The sequence below is a fragment of the Cryptomeria japonica genome, chromosome 10 (genome assembly GCF_030272615.1).
Source record: "Cryptomeria japonica chromosome 10, Sugi_1.0, whole genome shotgun sequence".
Classification (NCBI taxonomy): Eukaryota; Viridiplantae; Streptophyta; class Pinopsida; order Cupressales; family Cupressaceae; genus Cryptomeria; species Cryptomeria japonica.
In genome coordinates, this window is record NC_081414.1 from 533053051 (window position 1) to 533073143 (window position 20093).

The window sequence follows — 20093 nt, forward strand, 5'->3', positions numbered from 1 at the left end:
ATTTTACAAAAGATAAAAGTGCATTCCTTGCATATTATTACCTTTATATGACACCACTTTGCTCACATTTATGTTCATAAGTGGGACCTTCCAAACTAGTTTTCTTAATTGGTGTTGGATCCTAAAAAGTCTCAATGTGTTTGTCTAAGACTTGTATTTAAGGACATCATCCTAGGTTATTTTGGAATTATAAATCGATACCGTAAAATTATTTGTAGTTAGATCATTACAATTTAAGAACTCTACTAGTATCTTTGTTAATTCAATATATATTATATCAACATTTACATTATTTTCTTGGCATGTTTATAATCTTGTTAAATTCATTGCAAGGCTTTATGGTCTTCTCTTTATATACAATAAGCCTCCAAAGGTGATTTTTAAAATTGTTTCAAATATAGCTACAAGCATTAGGTAAATTCTACGAGTTGCAAGAAAATGATATATTTGCCATAAGAAGGATGGTTGTATGGAGAGAGAAGTCCATGTGAAGAGGGATCAATTTTTCGAAAGAGTGAAAATTATGTGGTGATGGACATATCTACATGGAGACAAAGTCTCCACAAACCATAACATGGACATGAATACATCCTAAGACACTCCTTTGCTCTGATACCACTTGATGTAGAGTACAACCCACACACCTGAGGACAAGCCCAACCAAGGTTAGACCAATGACCCCTCAAATGATCACAAGGGTCTTGCAAGGAAGGACTCCACACCTTGGATGAAACTACACATACATTCACTAGGTTTGGGCCTACTCAAGATGAGTAAAAGGATCCAACTCCTCAAACATTCCTTACCAGTGACTCTTACTCTTAGGGATTTGGAATTTGGTCAATACCTGACATCTAAGAACTCTTTCAAACCCTGCTTTTGGTTTTGGGCACCAATTCCTTATACCTCCTTTGGAAACCTACTCCCTAGGCTTGTAGCCCTATTTGGCGATAGAAGGGACCTTAACTCAAAAATGTTCCACACACCCATACAAACAAATTGTCATTTCAGACACCCTTTTGGAAGTTGTACTGATTCCCAAAATGGTTTGGCCAGATCTACAATTACAAGGTTTATTCCCTTTGGAGGCTAGGAGACCTAATAGGGGCAATTAACCCCATTTTCCAAAGCAACTACCTTTACCAGTACACCAAATGAAAAATCTTTGTGGGCATGTGGGGGATAGTGAGAAATCTCTAATTGCAGGGTTGCACACCTGGAATCCATCACTATGACAACTTATGACGACTGTCCTAAATCTTGTCCTAGGTAGTCACATAGAGATGCCTACCTACTTTTGCTTCTTTCTCCACACAAAAAAGTTTCCCCTGCAACAAACTATGAAAACACTAAAGTACAGAGGCTTATCCTGCATCCCTCCAAAGGAAGAGTCTTCTAATGGACCAGAATGCAAGATAAAGCCATTTTTGTTCAAAACCCTCTCCAAACCCTCAGTTTCTGGGTTACAGTCAGAAGAATGGAGGGTTCTCCCTACTCCATAATAGTTAAGACCTCAGACCTCCACCAAAATAAAACTATTTTATCTCCCTATCTACTCCATGGATGGTGGGATTCAAATCAATCCATACAGGCACGTGCAACTCCTACAAACTCAAAATTTCTGGGAAAACTGAAGTGTTTTGTGTATTATTGCTTCACAAACTCCAATTACAACAGCAGTCGCCTTGGGAATCATGTCCACAGGGCTTATACAACTCTCCAATGGTTTCCCACCAAACTTGGAGTAGGTTGGAGCTGTTGAAAGGCTTCCCCCAATTGATTTTCAAAAAGTTGCATTTTACAAAAGTTGCATTTTTGCAATTTTGCACAAAAAGTTTTCATATTGACTAAGGTTGGAATCCACATACATGGATCAACCAAACACTCATGAAACATGTCTAGACACCTATCAAACACAAACCTAAACCATCTACTACCCCTTTTTACCACATTTTTCCAATTGGCTTCTCAAATTGCCTAATTGGTGACATGGGCTTACATGGTGGGGTTTATTTGCATACATGAAACAAAAGACACAATAAGACACCCTAATGATCCTAGTCTTCATCCTTAGGGTCATGAATAGCTTGTAGATGAGGTGCTTCTACACCAAACCACACAGATATGTATGTATAATTTCAAGTGGTCTTGAGGTGTTGTGTTCTTTTGTTCTGAAGCTCACCTTAGTTTGCTTTCCTTTCACACATTCATCACAAAATGTGTTTACTGATTTGATGATGGGTGGAATATTTCTTACACACCCCTTTTTGCTTACTGCAACTAAGCTTTCAAAGTTTACGTAGACTAATCTTCTTTGCCACAACCAACTTTCATCCACTTGTCCCAACATACATTGGGATTCAAAACATTCTTTCAAATTGTATACATTACCATCTGTCCTCTTTCCTTCGGCTACAGTCTAACCGATACTCTCTTTCTTTATCTGGCAGCCGGTAGAATCAAAGGTGAATTTGTAACCTTTATCACACATCTGACTCACAGTAGTTTGTGCTTTAGGCCTTCCACATAATACACATCATGTGCCTTCAGTTTTCCATCAATATTTAGAGTACCTTTTCCCTTTATTTTGATGGATGAGTTGTATCTGAATCTACTGAACCACCATTCCAATCTTCAAGATTGATAAATTTATTTTTATCATTGATCATGTGGTTGGAACAACCACTATCTACAACCCATAGATTTTTCCTTTCAGCATGTAAGGTCATCTACACTATCAGACTTGATTCAGCCTTGTCCTTTTCTTTCTCAACCCATATCGGTTTGGTTTCCTTCTTCTTGTTAGCTGCTATTTTGTGCTCCATTTTAACTACCAGTTCTTGATCATGATCCATCCTCTTCTACTTGATTTTCCTGTTTTTTACAAAACTTTACTATATGTCCAAACTCTTGACAGTTATAGCATTTCACATTTTCATTTAGAGATGAATCTTTGAAACTATTGTAGGCCATCAGTTTATTCTTCCTACATTCAAAACTCCTATGACCAAATCCATTGCACTGATAATAGACATCATTCATATCCTAAAGTGCATTAAATGGATTTTTACTTTCATAACTCATAGTGGGCTTATTAATTAATCTACAGTCAGCTATTCTATGTCCAAATTTGTTACACCAGTAACAATAACCATGAAAGTTTGGAACATACCGGTTATGTTGCCTTGGTCCTGCAAATGACTGCCTCACTGGGGATCTTCCTTTCATGTTGGTGACTCTAGTGAATCCTTCATGATCAACTCTTGCATTTCTCCTTGGATCTGCATGTTGATACATTGAGTGTGCCCTCTGGCTCATTGAATGTGTATATCGATTTGAGTGGCGGTTTCTAACAACATTTGCATATGTCTTCTTACCAGTATCCTTGCTTACCGTGAATGTCTTCTTCTCTTCACCTTCATTTGAAAAAGTGAACTGTATCTCCTTGTCAGATGTGTTTTTATTTTTTGAACTTTGACCTTCTTCAAATCCTAAGCCATCGGTATCTTTAGATGGCTTCTGTTCACTCAACATCTTGTCTAAGGCTTCAACATTGCCTTCGTATTTGCTTCTCACTTTCATTTCTTCCTTTATTTTTTCAAGCTCCTTTCTTAGCTTCATTGTTTATGCTTCCAAATCTTGATGCTCCTTTTCCTTCTTCATCGAATCAGAGGATGTAACTTCACATATCCTTTGGGCTTCTTCCAATTGGAGTTTCAAGTCAGATATAACTTGATTGAACTCATCTAGGGATTGCTTCAAGAGACCGTGTTCATCTACTACAACAAGCTTGAACTTCTTGAGTTCTCTTCTTGTTTTACTCAACTCCTCAAGAGCACTTATGAGGTCACCTTCTAGATCCACTTCGGCCTCAATGTCTTCTTCTTCCTCATCTTCACCAATCGGTTCATCAAGTACCATAAAGAGATTAACTTCTCTGTCATTCTCATTGTAGTCATCTTTTGATGCACTTTCTTCGTCCGTGGCATCATCCTCAATAGTGTATAGGTTGTTCTGCTTCCGGTAGCCTCTTCTTCCTTATCGGTAGATATTTCTTTCTTTGTCTTTACCAGCAGATCTGCTAAAGCTTCTTAACTCATCTCCACCGGTTTCGTTATAAGGATATTTTGTAGCAAAGTGTCCAACTTTACCATAGTTGAAATATTTGAGTGGTAACTTTCCTTTATACTTGTCGGATCCTTTTTTGAGCTTTCTGACAAAGTTTGCTACCTTTGCATCAGAGTCTTCACTGGATCCTTTATGAGAAACCTCTTGTTTGCCCTTCTTGGTGGAGTTGAATGCTGCTTCTTTCCTTGAGGATGCATCACCAGTTGTTCTCATTTCATAGGCTGTTAGTGAGCCAAATAGCTTATCCATTGTGAAGATCTTCAGATCCTTGGCTTCTTCTATGGCGAAAACCTTAGTATCATACTTAGGTGTGAGAGATCTGAATACCTTCTTGACAAGAATCTCATCTACAATTTCTTCTCCAAGTCCTCTGATGGTGTTCACAGTTTCATCAAATCTATGAAGGTAGTCTGCAATCTTTTCTTCATCCTTCATCTTGATGCCTTCAAGTTGACCCCTTAGTGCTTACAGCTTGGCCTCTTTGACTTTTGCATCTTCTTCAAATAATCGCTAGATTTTATCCCAAGTCTCCTTGGCTGATGCACAGTGCATGACCTTGACAAACTTATTATCAAACAACCCACTTAAGATAACATGTTTAGCCTTTGCATTATTCTCATACTCCTTGGCATCCGGATCAGTGGGAGGAATGCTAGGGACAGTATACCCATTCTTAACAGACATCCACACATCAAAACCAAGGGAGGAAGTATAAGTCTCCAATCATTTGCTCTAGAAGGCATAGTTAGATCCATCAAACATACGGGCTTTTGAGGAGGCAGACTCATTTCTTGCCATTGTGTTCTAAGACCAGAATCTACCCAAGCTTTAATCAACTGAGAACCTAGCTCTGATACAAATTGTTGAATACAATATACCACTGAGAGGGGGGTGAATTGGTGGTTCCTAAATTCTTTTCTTTTTTATAATAACCTTAGAATACTAGTTAACACCCTAAGCACTAAACAATCAAACTGGTAAGACAAATGTGAATATCAAATTAGACAAACACACAAATACAACCTACAACACCAGATGTACAAGGAAAACCCAATATGGAAAAAAAACTCGGTGAGAAATGTTGTTGGAGTCTACTGCTCCAATCCAACCTCATAAGTTAAATAATGATTACAAAGATTTAGGGCACCAAACCAAGGAGCACCAACCCCTACTGATTTAGGGCACCAACCCCTACACCAAGCTCCAACTTGGTGATGTGTAATGAAATACAATGTTGATACATTTATAGCATCTGGTTGCAAATGACTTCTGCAACACTTGATCAATAGATTTTTGTCGGTTAACTACCTTCTCTTCTTCACTAGATCTCACACTATCGGTTATCAGATTACTCTCTCTGATTCTTGGCATTTCTTCTTTCTCTCTCAGCCTCACAACACACTATGTCACACTCGGATGCCTTCTTGATCAATCACACCTTACCAGTTAGCTTAATGGTTAGACTTGCAACAGTTTTACGGGTACTATGGCTCTGCGAGTTAAACCCTCTCACTGGTTCGCCTGCAAAACCACTCTGCAACTTTCTTATGATAAATTATAAGGAAGATGATCCTTTTTTTCTTTGCTCAAGCTCTCTTCACTCTCCTTCTTCACATCAAGCATCATCAATTTCTGTCTCGAGCTCACATATTTATCATCTAAGGTTCCCACCAAAAAACTGCATTCAAATAGTGTCGTATTAGATTTTGCCTTCACCAACTCGATCCATATTGGATTTGATTCGATCTGCTTTTCCAGGGAGATGATCTTCATGTCATCGATTAACAGCACCAACGCCTCACATTCCAATGTGCGTTTTGTAAAACTGGAGGTCTGCACCATGCCTTTTTGTATTTCTCTGCCATACGCCATTAATGGCTCGACTATTTCCTTCAGCAAATGGGTAGGAAGATCAAATCTTCTTGCAGGATAAGTTCAATCGCTTGCCAGCTTCTCTTCCTCGAGCTGCAATCCTCTGGCATCCTCTATGACTTGCAGGTTCTTCATAAAAGTCGACTTGCATGCTAACTTGTTATGTCGATGCATACTTCACCGACCTGTGCAATATCACCACCTAGCTTCCAGTTGTCATCTTTGTCGATATCCACCTCTTCTTGGTTTGCTATGTCGGTTTGACATTCTTTGTTGACCAAGATTGACTACCTATTCAATTCACCTTACCGGTATAACCAACAAACTAAACAATCACTCTTACTGACAACACATCCTCTTGGCAACACATCTTGCCTTTCGGTATGTCTTCATGCCATTCTTTGCTCACCGGGTGTTGTTGTGATTCAAATAACATTCCACCTCTTCATCAAAAACAAACAGCCAGCCTTCATACAGGTTTATTCCTTACCGGTAAGCTTGCTTTATCGTCCGATGACACAACTCATGTGTACTGGTATCCTTCCTTTTGTCTGCTTACTCACAGGTGGATTGACATCACATGTCTTACTTTTCTTATTAAGTTCACCACTTCTTACTCATCGGTGACCTTGCCAAACCAGTTGACATCAATGACAACTTAATGCCAATGATGCCAACATGAACTTTTATTTCCCAACAATATTGTGGCATTGAAATCCCATTTTGTAGATGACAGTATGTTATTCTTACAAAGTCGAGTATAAGATATATATCATACTTTAAATATACATATTACGTTTGTGCTGTGTTGCTTCTCGATCTCAATTATCAATGAACAAAGTATGGTATCTTATGACTGTTTCTAGACCTACATCATATTAAATCCCTTAAAAATGGAAGTTTCTTAAACATGGATCTATTTCTAAATATGTACCCCCCTTTCATCTAGGAGTTTCTTTAAAAGGTATGTGAAAATTACATAGATTGAAAATTAGAGAAACAAATTATCATCTTGTACAAAAAAATTTCTTTCAATGGCAAGAAAGTTTCAAGTTTTCAATAGAATTTTCTATTAGCCAATGCGATTTCTTCTTCTTCTACAGTGGAATTTACCTAATTATGGCTCAATTTATAGATACTTGGGCATCCCCATTGGTCCATGAGTTTCAATAAAGGGTAATGTAGAAATAAAATCTCAAAAATTAAAAAACAAATTGGTGCCTTTAATGTGAATAGATTTATTTAAATGGAAATTATAACTTAAGTTGCCAAGAAAGTTTTATTAGCTATTCATATAATTTTGTTATTTTGGCTTACCTCTCCATCATGTTACCATCAACTCACAAAGATTGTCATAAGCTTCTTGTGGGCCAAATGGGGTAATAAAAAAAGGATGTGCATGTATTTTTTTGGTCTCACTACATGCAACTTAAGAACATGGTGACTAGGTATCATTGGTACATATAGACAAATAATTTTTATGGTATGGTAACAAAATGGATAGTTTAGTTAGATTATTGTATGTATTAGCTCCCTAGATGGAACTTATTTACTTCCAAATTCAAATAGCTACAACGTCAAAATCCTAATTTTTTATTTGGTGGAAAGACATATTTCTTTTATCACTTTACTTGAATATATTCAAGTGTCAAAATAATTGAGGAGTAATTTGAAGGCCTGGTAGGTTGTTAAACTCATTTATGTTGGCAACACTCGCTCCATAAGGGTTTGAGTTTCTCAACTTCTTCAATGGGGTGGAAAAATTGGCTTGGCAAGATGATAAACCACTACTCTCATTTAACAAATAATGGCAAAAGGTTGTTCAATAAAGGTGCACAAACCTTTATGTATAAATGGAATCTCTCATAAATAAACTAGAAGGATGATTGAAGTATTAAAATGAATGTCAACCTATTTAAGACTTTGTTGTAAATAATCCATATTTTGCAATCCATCATTCCTACTCAACTACAAATTAAGCTCTCAACTTGTATGAGATGTAATTTTTTAAAAGATTGGAAGATGACATATTAGCTACAATGTCATTCATTTTCCAATGGGAGTTGTGCACAAGAAATTACTTATATCATTTAGTAAAGATGAGAGATTGAATTCTTCATGGAGAAGCTCGTTCTCTACCAAATGATCTAAGCTAAAGAATGCACTTTGAAAATCAAAGACAACTAAACAAGCACAATTTATGGCATAGAAACTACTTTACTACTTGCCTCCTAGTGGTCACTTTTTTTTTCTTAGATCCACCCCATCATCTTGTCTATTTAGAAATAAACCAAAACAAGGCTACCAACTACATGTTCAACTTATGTACTCATTATAGCACCTATTGAAATATATCTTATTTTCTTTACTAACTACCTTCGTTTGAAACTAACATAGAAACTACCCTTTTATGGATCAATACTTCTTACCATTTCACCTCTTAATCATATTGTTAGACAATACTTCTTTTCATGTAGAAACAAAGATGTCCAACATTATCTTTTAACCATGTACCTCTTGGAGTTGCTATAGTAGAATTATTATCTAATTTTCTTTTTTAGGTTGCCAATCTTGCAATATTCTACATGATATCTTAGACACTAACATAGAGCTCAAGATGGCATGGAGATAGACAATGAGGAGGTTCAAATTATCTCAAGCCAGAAGAAAAAGGGGAAGATGCTGAGAGGTGAGGAGTTGGGAGCTAAGAACCGTTTGCCCCATCCTACCGGCTCCAAGGATTACAGTAAAGGCTTGGAGAGAACACCCCCATGAAGGAAATTAAGACAACAAAGTGGAAGGAGGTGGGTCTAGAGGTAAACTTGGACCATGTGGGAGACAAGGCTCAAGATGGCTCCCCTCTAGACTTCGACCTCTGTATCAAAAAGGGCATGGACCACTTCAATAAGGTCTTCCTTTGGGTTCAGAAGGAAATAAAAAGCATAAAAGCCAAACAGGTCCAAGAGGCTAGCAAACTTGAAGCTTTGGAAGCTATTGGCATCGGTAAATTCAACTCTCTACCTGATTGCTTAAGTGAGATTACTAAAGCTATCAGCAATGCAAAGGAAATCATAAATGCCCAATGCAATAGCTTTCAAACTCTAGAAGATAGAGTTGAGGCAACTGAAAAAGGGATGGAAGGGATTGAGAAGACTCTCAAAAAGATTGGGGAGCAGAGTTGTAAGATTTTAAAGGCTGCCTCTGATAGCATCAAGGTCCTTATCAACAAACTTGAACTTGTCCAAGGGGAAATGGCCCTTGGGGACACTATTGAGGAGAAGGATGGTACCCCTAAAGATAAGGAGGTGGGTCTTGGAAAAAGAACACGCGGGAGTACCAGAAAGAAGCAAAACCAAAGCAAGGACATTGATGATATCAAGCGGTCTGTTGAGACCATGGAGCAACTAGAGTTGGAAGCTGCCGAGTTGATAAAGAACTTCACCTAGGCTTGGCTTTTCTTCTCTGTTTTTTCTGTTGTCTGGTGTTTAGTTTCTTTGTGTTGTGTCTTTGTGTTGTTGGCTTTATATTTTTCAGTCAACTGTCTTTTCTATGTCTGTTGTCTTTTTCTTTTCTGGTGTTCTCTAATGTCTATCTTTTGATCTAATGATGTAAAGGGTTTCAAGGGCCCTTCAAAACCTGTTTTCCCCTAATAAAAAACATAGAGCTCAAGAAATAGATGGATGCCATTTTAGATTAGCTAGGTGTTAGTGCAAAGAATTAGGGTGATCTAGTGAAGAGAATCAAAGAAGTGACTAGGAATTCCAATCTTTATCCAACTTTGAAAAAATCACTCCATTTTGGAAATTACCCAAACTAAATCATAAACTCGATCTTGTTTTTGTCACTCCAATTCTGAATTCAAAGATGAATGTTAAGCATACTTGCAAAAGCATATTTACAGTTTATTAACAGCTGATAATCTTGCCACTATTATTCTATTATTTAGAAAATTTGAAATTTTAACCCTTATTATCACTAACTACACTTTCTCTTAATATTATTTCTGTCAATCTAAAAAAGACTATCAAATATGTGTTATAGTTATGTACTCATTTTATTCTCTATAGAAATATATCTTCTTTTTGCTACAAGTACATTACATATGAAACTAACCTAAAAATCCGCCTTTTTATGGATCAATACTTCTCACCATTTCATCTCTTAATCAAGTTTTTAGATAGTACTTATTTTCATCTAAAAACAAAAATGTTCAATATTATTTTTTAACCCCATACCTCTTGGAGTTGCAATAGAAAATTTAGAATCTTTCTTATTTTTGTTGTCAATCTTGCAATATTCTATATGATATCTTAGATACTAACATAAAGCTCAAGAAATAGATGGATGACATTTTAGATTAGTCAGGTGTTAGTGCAAACATTAGGGTGATCTAATAAAACTAAGTCATAAACTAAATCTTCTCTTTATTACTCCAATTTTGAATTCAGAGTTGAATGTAATATTTTTAGAATATGAAAAAGTTAATTTATTTACTGGTAATTCTGCCCCTGTTATTATATTATTTAGACAGCTCAAGATTTTAACTCTTATCATCACTAACTACACTTTCTCTTAATACTATTTTTATAAACAAAAAAGACTGCCAAATATGTGTTCTAGTTATGTACTCATTCTAATCCCTCTAAAAATCTATGTTATTTTCTCTACCAACAACCTTTCGTATGAAACTAACTTAGAAATCTGCCTTTTATGGATCAATGTTTCTTGTCATTTCACCTCTTAATCGTGCTGTTAGATAATACTTTTTTTCATCTAGAAACAAAGATGTTCAACATTATTTTTTAATCCCAAACCTTTTGGAGTTGCAACGGTAGATTTATTATCTCTCTCTTTTAAGTTGTTAATCTCGCAATATTCTACATGATATCTTAGAGACTAACATAGAGATGGATGACATTTTAGATTAGCTGGGTATTAGTACAAAAAATTAAGGTGATCTAATGAAGAGAATCAATGAAGTGACTAGAAATTCCAATCTTTATCCAACTCCAAGAAAACCACTCCAGTTTGAAAGTTACCAAAACTAAACCATAAACTCAATCTTATTGTATCACTCCAATTCTCAATTCAGAATTCAGAATTCAGAATTCAGAATTCAGAATTTTAAGAGAGTTGAATATTTTACAATCTAAACAAAATAATTTATTTACTATTTGTTATACCTCTTATACTAAATAAATTTTTAACTCTTATCAAGATTAACTACACATTCTTTTAATACTGTACATATAAACCACCTAACTTTTTAAAAATTTACTGTATTATAATGGTATATTTTTACAACTTATTCATTAATAAAACTTAAAAAAAAAAAAACTACAAAATCTTTTGGAGCATTCCCATATCAGTTCAAACTTACTGTTATCTGTTCAAGTAGTAGAGAATGCATTCAAACCCATATAGAATATGCAGATTAGCACTGAAACTATTATAAAAGTGAGAGCCTCTGACACAGCTCTGCTAAAACTCAAGCTCCCGGATCCTAATAAGAGGTTTTCTATTGCTTACAAAAGCGGTGCAGACTCATCAGGCCCACCAGGGCCTAAATTTGATGGTGAACTCTCTAGATTAAGCATATTTTATGTTTTAGGAAGCTGTATAAAAAATCAGAATAAATTTGATAATTGATTACAGATATGATATTATTTTAAAATTTTAATTATATTTTTTATAATAAAATTGACTAAATATAATTATAAGATCATCAAATTTAGACCTGCACACCTCTTCAATAAAATCTGAAAGAAATAAATATTGTAAGAGAATTATTTTTAAAATATCACCCAGTTTAGTAAATTGAAAGTAACACATTACCATCAAATTAAACATTGCACCCCTTTTTAATTGAATCTGAAAGTTAAAAATATGGTAAGAGAAATGAATAATAAAGATCACACGTTACATTAGTAGTTTGACTACAAAGATGAATTAGAGCCACATATCCCCCACCATGGATTGGGATTAGTCTTTCTGCGTGGCTTGATATTGAACATGGTGGTGCCACTCTACATCACCATTTTGTATGTTGGCGGAAGGGTTGTAATGATTGATTGCACCAGCAAATTATTAGAGCATATTGCACGAAAGCAGTTTGTCACTAGTGTTGGAATTCCTTCTCTATCAACGTCAGTGCTAATTTTGAATTTACGCATTCATTTTCTTCTCACCTCTATTCCCATGTCCTTTTTCACTGTTGTTCCGGATGACAATCAATTGGAAGTCTTCTTCCCACCCTCATCCCACTCACCCCTTTACCATTTTTATCATTGTCCCATTATTGTCCCACCACTATAACATTCTATCAATGCCTAGACATTATTATTTGGGAGGCATAGGCGTGACTCTCTCACTCATTAATCATGTGCACCTCATTTTCACCTTTCTTACCTCTACTTCAACCATAATCTTTACCTATAATTCAATCACAATTCTTCCTTATATTTGAGTCATAATTTTTAAAGTAAAAAAATATATATAAATATTAGAAAAAAACAGAATGTTTTGTATAGGAATAGACATTTAAACAAGATTGTAGAAATCCGTTGCACTTTTTTATAAGCTACAATGCTTTGGACAATTCTTTTAAGTCACAGATGAGGCTAACACGACATGCCCTCTTTTAAGTCACAGATGAGGCTAACACGACATGCCCTATGATATCATGAGAACAAATATTTTAATTCAATAAATATTAATTAAAAATATATTTTATTTTTCTAAAAATTTGAATTTTAAATAATATTGTAAATCATAAAAATAATGTTTAATTTTTTTATTTTTACTATAAATAGTTTATTAGTGGTAATATTTTTCATACATGTATTTTAAATGTTTAGAAAAAGATATGATTAGTTAATGGGAGAGTTGGAACTATAATATAAAATTTAAATATATTGAATATTAATTTAGTTTTTGTAAGATTAACATCTAGAATTATGAAATGTAAAATTGAAAGATAAAAATAAATTATACCTTGTGGTTCTTCACTTATCTATTATGCATCTAATTAAAGATCTCTTTTGTTAACCTTTGTGAAAAAAAAACAAAAAAAACAATCATATTTGTGTGGATAAATCAAGTGTATCATAAAGGCATGCCTTGAATCAAATGGAAGTAAACTATCCCCTCTATTTACATATCTCACCATTAATATTATTCAAGAGGATAAAATATTTTGAAAAGCCCTTAATAAATACAATAAACAATTTCTCTTTACACTTTTGTGTTTCTATTGAAACGATAAATATGATTAATTAAATCAAATCTCTATCGCCTTCGACTACCTCACCCTAATACCATTATTTTCTTATACTTCACAAAATTACCATTCTACCCTTTTACTTAACTATATATATTTATCTATTTTTTAAATAATTAAAACTCCATTTCGAACTCAACTGATATTGTATTGCTTATAACGTAGCATACCTAAGACAATGGTCCCATGATATATAATGGTATTTTTTATTTATAACTAGGAAAAACAAACCTTACATTAGATAGTTTGTTTAGTTCTAAATATTTAAAATTTAATGTCTTTTTAGGCTTCATCATAATCCCTTAATAGGATAACACATATATGTTTTCTTATTCTTATTTTATTCATTTCAATTACTTATTCGAATTATTTGCATTCTCATTCTAAATTTGAATTATTACATAAAATTTGTCCTACTATATATGAGATTTTGGAATGTAATCGTTGGTGTATGTTCAAAAGAGCATTATATCTAAATAAAGTAGTACCAATAAGAGTGAACATTTCCTTAAAAATTTATTTATGGATTTTTGCAAGTCATTTCAAACATAGACCCATGTAACTCTCTTGTGGGCATGCTTAAGGCATTGGGTCTTCCACCTCTAGAGATTCCTTTAATGATGACATGTAATGAATCTATAATTGTTAGAGTACAACCAATGAATATTGAATAAGTGATGCTTAGAGTATCATGGGTGTTAAAAAGAGACCTTATCAACTCTCTCCTACGTTTTCTAGGTTCAACATCAATAAACTAGAAATATTATATTAAATATAGTTTTTGTAAAGCAAAGAATTGTGAATTGTTCAAATTTTATATTTCTATTGTCTTATTTGTAGATGGCATTATCTTAATGTATCGCCAGTAAAGTGTCTTTATTGACCACTTGATATTTTAGCCTTGTTTTATGATAAATATCAATTCTAGGTAATTTGGGGAGAATAAATGTTATGGCTTTCAACATTTACAAAAATGATATAGATGAGGTAATTATTTTTGAAAGAGATGAGAAGATTGAGGTTCTTTCCTCGTATGTTTACTTGGGAGTCGTCTTCTCTATCTCAGTCTTTAGCTAAACTCTAAATGTTATATCAAGGCTAAGGAAGGGATATACTACTCTTACTGTACTTCAAAAGTGATGATTTCAAGTTTAATGCTATAACATTAAGACATTGATCTACATATTTCACTTAATGATCATGTGACTACGCTCTTATATGGGTGTGAGATTTGGGGCCTACACTTTCAAGCTATGAATCAAAGTAAAATAGAGAAAGTATTGTTTACAATGCTATCTAAGCATATTTGTGCTAAAAGATTGATCCCTATAGGCATCATCTTTGCATAATTTGGTATAACTATTCTATTATTTTGGTATTGTTCTATATGGTGGTTGTATACAAAAGTCAATTCAAGAGTAATGACCACCTCCTAAATTGACAACCTTAGGTAACAATGTATTTCTCTTAAATCCTCTGACTCTAGCAAATCACAATCTTGAGTCTTGTTTATAAGAGCTTCCTCTTTCTTGCACCATATTAATCATGATATTAATAGGCTAGACCATTATAGATCCTTCACTACATTCTCTTGATCTCTCCATGGGAAGATACACAAGGGAAAAAATACTAATGTCTACAAAGCATAACTCTAGTCCACATGGATTTCACCTACAAAGATACTCTTCAAACCTTAATCATTGTACTTAAATCTATATCTTTATCTTAGTTACAAACTCATCTTTCCCCTCCCCCCAAGGTCTTCCAAACTCCAACTATCTTGTAGCCTATGGGTTCCTCTTAAACAACTCATAGTTTTGTCCCATTAGTTTCACCTTGACCTAGGCCTCATTTTCTAGATATGCCTATTGAAACCAAAGACCAAGGAAAATATTTTATTAGATGCCCAACCTATTATGAAATTAGAGTATACTTTTTTTTTATTCAAATATTTATTTGGTTCTTCATAAGCTCTCATGGCTTCTGAGGACAAAATTTTATTTTCTGTCTTCTTTTTTGAGATGTTTGTGACATTCATCTCAACAACTTTCAATAGTCATGTCTACTAGAGGGGTTCACACTACATTGCTTCTTTCTTAGTTCTAGCTTTACTACTTCAATATGAAGAGCCCTCTAATCAACTTCTAAGTTCACATTGTAGATATATACGAACATCATAAACATAGTAACTCTTATAGTCTCATGACCATTAAACAAATTTTGAGTCATAATGTTAAAAATGCCACCTTAATCTTTCAAGTAAACTCTTATAGTCTCATGACCATTAAACAAATTTTGAGTCATAATGTTAAAAATGCCACCTTAATCTTTCAAGTATTGTCATTATATATATATATATATATATATATATATATATATATATATATATATATATATATATATATATATATATATATATATATATATATATATATATATATATATATATATATATATATATATATATATATATATATATATAATAACTTTATTTATTTTTATCTCTCTATCTTTTAACATATATTTTCTTTAGCCCTTCAACCAATTTTAATCTTCTATAAATATTAATAGATAAATTAAATTATACTAATAACTAGAAGCACATTAGAAATATTTTTAGTATGTCTTGGAAGAATTCACTCCCACCATAATTAGATAAATATGAAACAAAAGAAATTCCATAAGGATAAATCCATCCTTGAAATCATAAATTATTCGTGAAGTTGTAGAAATTCGTACATGAAATTAGCACCATATAGTGATATATAATTATGAAATTTTACTATTTAACTCTCAAGATTAGAATTTGATCATACACATTGCAGAATTTAGTATAAAATTCTTAGTTATGGGTTTATGTCACAATATGATATCATTTAGAGTTTAATTTCCACTAGTTTAGGGTAAAAGAAACCACAAGTTACCTTCTCACTTACATTTCAATATATGTTTAATCTTATTAGCTTATGATAGTCGATTAAGATATTCAACTCATATGCCTATAAGCCACTTACTTTTAATTAATTTTATTGATTTTACACATTCTAGATATTTGTAGATGTTATTTATTTTCTTATAAAAGAATTAGTGAACTTATAACTTACATGACTATTCTTTAGGATTTTGTTTGTCTTAGATATGTATGCTTATGATTTTAAAATAATTTTCTAGAGTTGATTGCTCCTTATGCAAGTTTTATGCTTCATCTAGGGTTTGACTCTAAATTGATTTATTTCCTATAGCTATCATCTTTTTACTTACCCTCAAATTCGAAACCGACATTTCAAAATTAAAAAAGAATTTAGCATCTCACATTTTAATTCGAAATTTAAATTTAAAGGCATCCTCCCAAGACACTCTAATAAGATCACATCATCACATAATGATCAATAACATTTGCAAGATCTTACAATATTTTCTCCATGTGTAGTTACACTTATCCTCAATGACCTCTCAATCATGCATCAACAACACTCAATCTTGCAACAAGCAATCAAGTGACATCCATTTTTAAAGTACACTCCATGTATAACCACTCATCAAGTCACATAATAAAATACACAAGCTTAGGAATCAGCTTAGTGGCATTCATGATCATCCTATATTGATATTCATCCTTGCCTAATTATCTCTTTTGGAAATTTAATCAAAATTCAATAGCCTTGATTAAGAAATACCTAGTCTTATAACTATTGCATAACAATCCCACAATACTCCTTTTTATCACTTTTTTTTCTTACTTAGAGTAATGTTTTGTGAATAGGTCTTACAAGTATTGAAGACCTAATAATGCACTAAATCCAATCACAAAATTTGAGACAAGATTCACAAAATTTGAGACAAGATCACACCATTTGACAATATCACCATAAAGAGACTATATGAGACTCTATGTTTCTCTAATCATAGTCATCTCTTCTCTCTAGTATAACATTTAGTATAAACTTGATTATAAGTTTTTAGTGTAACTTTAACTTAAGCGATGTTCACTTTCCAATGGTTTAAGGTATATAAAACTTACATTTTATCATATATTCAATTTCAGCATATTTTAAAGCATACATATATTAATTTGCATAATCAAATCCTATATCTACAATGCCACTTACTTTATGAACACATTATAAATATTAGAGACCTTCTTTATTTTCTTCTACAAAGCTATTAGAATAATGTAAATCTAATCTATATAATAAATATATTTATATCAATATATTAAGTGTAGATAAGAAAAATATAGACTTAATTTAGATTGTTCATTTTCTATTAAAAAATAAATTAAAAAATTAAAAAAATTAAGCAAGACTAAAAATTAAAGGCACACAAAAAAACTTTAAGAAAAATGTTAAACAATGATATTTCTTTTACATGTACGTCTTGAATCTCTTTCCTAGATAGTTTTTCCAAATTGTATTTTGACTCAATTATCAATAAATTAATATGGAACTATGATGGCTCTTAATACGTAAATTCAGATTTTTCTTGGAACTAATAATTTTCTGTTTAAGACTTATGACAGATGCTCTCTTTATGAAGGTTTTACATTATTGATATTGAAAGGGTATTAAAATAAATAGATAAAATAAACAAACATGGAGTTGTGACGCATCCGATATTTTAAACTCACTTGTCATTATTTTCTAACAAATATCACTATCTAAAAATAGAGGGACGTTTCCAAATTGTATTTGGTCTCTTTGATTAATATGCTAATACTGTTGCAATGGTGACTTTTATGGTGCTGACTACGTTTAATTCGAACATTAATTAACTACATAACGAAACATATATCCTAAGGCAGATGTTCAGAAACCATGCAACCTAATGATAACCACAAAAAGAAAAGAAAAGAAAAGAGAAGAGAATGAAATAATTTGAGCCCTTCCATTTAAGGAGTGTGTGAAGTTGTAGCCTTTTCACAGAAAGGGGATTGTATGAGTAGTGAAAATGCGTCTGTGATGACCTAAAATACTGAGAGAAAGAAGGCAAAAGGCGAAGCTACGAATCAAATATACAATGTTCCATTCATTCACTATCGCTAAAAGAATTTGCTAAGACATGTAAAACTAATGTTGTTTATCTGCATTTTCCAGTGTCAGAGATGAATTTGTGAGAAATGGCAATGGCATTCATTGATGACGAAGAAAGAGTTTGTTCTTGATCGATTGCATTCAAAGAGTGGTGCAAAATAGAAAAGATTTCTACAAGACATTTATAAACAAAATAGTAGTAAAAAAAGCAGAACACAGAGGCAAAGAAAGATCTTTTGAGCTTACCTTTAGCAGTGTATCTGATTTCTTCTCTTTCCATGCTGCTTCGGCCTCGCGTCCTCGTTTTCATCGTTACTTCGGTCCCTAGGGAAAATGTTGTTAAATAGGAGTTCAGTAAGGTTGGAACGAAATAGAAACGGTAGACTTTTTTGAACACTGCAGAGTGAGGTAGGCAAAGGTAAAGGGAAAAGGAATAGGTATAATAATAATAATAGTAGGTACCTTACATGGCATGGCGCGTTGGTTTCTGTGGGGGACTGAAGCTTGAGTCGCTTTAAACGGCGCCACGTTACGCGTGAGAAAAATTTGTGACAGTACTGAAACAAAAATTCTGGATCCATAGTGCGCCATAAAAAGACGTTTCCTCTTTCTCAGTACAGACATATGTCTGTCCAGCTCTTTACTTTGCTTGCGCTGTAGCAGGAAAATGAAAGACGACATAAAGATTGGTGAAGAGGTCCCCAATTTCGCAAAGGCGGGACTTTTAGGGTTTTGTCTGTAATAGAGAGGTACCTCGTACGACAGGACAAGACATGAAAAGATAAGGAAGAGTCTGTTTTCACCACGAGAATCCCTAATATCTCTCCAATGCGAGTACCGGCCCTTGGCTCTTTGATTTTGGAAGGGTTAGCCGATGTGAATGAATGGAGTCAGATTTCCATCTTGTCACAGATCGTACCAGCAGGAATGAATGGGGTCCAACTCCTCCTTTCTCTTTCTGCGCCATTCACGTCTCTGTAATTCGTCCACGCTCAAATCATATGCCATATCTTTACACTGTGTTCACCTCAGAATCATCGGAAATTAAGAAATGCAGAAAGGCTCGGAGTTTAATTAGGAATTTGCAGTTGAAAGATCGAAGATGGACGTTTCGGGAAGAGACACTTGGAGAGTGGCGGAGAGTTGTAGGACCAAATGTCCCGCAATTGGAAAATTCTATGATGACACGTTATGCTTATACAGTTACGCCCATAATTTGTGTGTTAATTTTATTACCACCCAGGAGGCCGAGGGATGACTTTTCGATCTGTCGTCACTCCTGACGTTAAAATAGGGGAATAATCGGGATATACAACATTAAGGAGAAGAATTGATATATTTGCAATCTTTTTTATCCATAACAAAATCATTTTGTTTCTTCTAAATAGGTTTAAGATTTTATTTTTTTTGGAGATCAATTGTAAGCCACAGAACATTGGGAATTAGGTATAGTACATATGGGTGATTGTATTCATTTTTTTGATAATAGAATCATTTCATCTCTTCTAAAGATGTTTAAGATTTTGGTGAGATCACTTTTAAGTCACAAAACATTGGAAATTAGGTATAGTATATATATATGGTTTTATTCATTTTTTGTATAGATGTTTAACATTTTGAGATATCAATTTTAAGTCACAAAACATTGAAAATTAGGTATAGTGCATATGGGTGATTACATTCATTTATTCATAATAAGATCATTTCATTTTTTCTTAATATGTTTGATCAATTTTATGTGAGGCCAATTTGAAGTCACAAATATTTGAAAACTATGTATAGTG

The 20093-nt window shown here is 33.4% G+C and overlaps 1 protein-coding gene across 5 annotated transcripts in view; it reads right to left on the reverse strand.

Moving 5' to 3' along the window:
• LOC131060791 (uncharacterized) overlaps positions 1-19402 on the reverse strand; it is a 56022-nt gene extending 36620 nt beyond the window's left edge. Inside the window, exons 1-2 of one of the 5 annotated variants that reach the window (XR_009110441.2) lie at positions 18772-19384; positions 18556-18633 (exon numbers count right to left, since the gene is read on the reverse strand). Coding sequence is in view for 3 of the 5 variants with exons in the window: in XM_057994190.2 (XP_057850173.1) it covers positions 18556-18633; positions 18777-18990 (292 nt within the window). In the remaining 2 variants the exon portion in view is untranslated. Of the gene's footprint in view, positions 1-18555; positions 18634-18771 lie in introns of all 5 variants that reach the window. The other 4 variants (XR_009110442.2, XM_057994190.2, XM_059213544.1 and 1 more) reach the window with 4 other exon arrangements.
• Between the last annotated feature and the right edge of the window lie 691 nt (positions 19403-20093).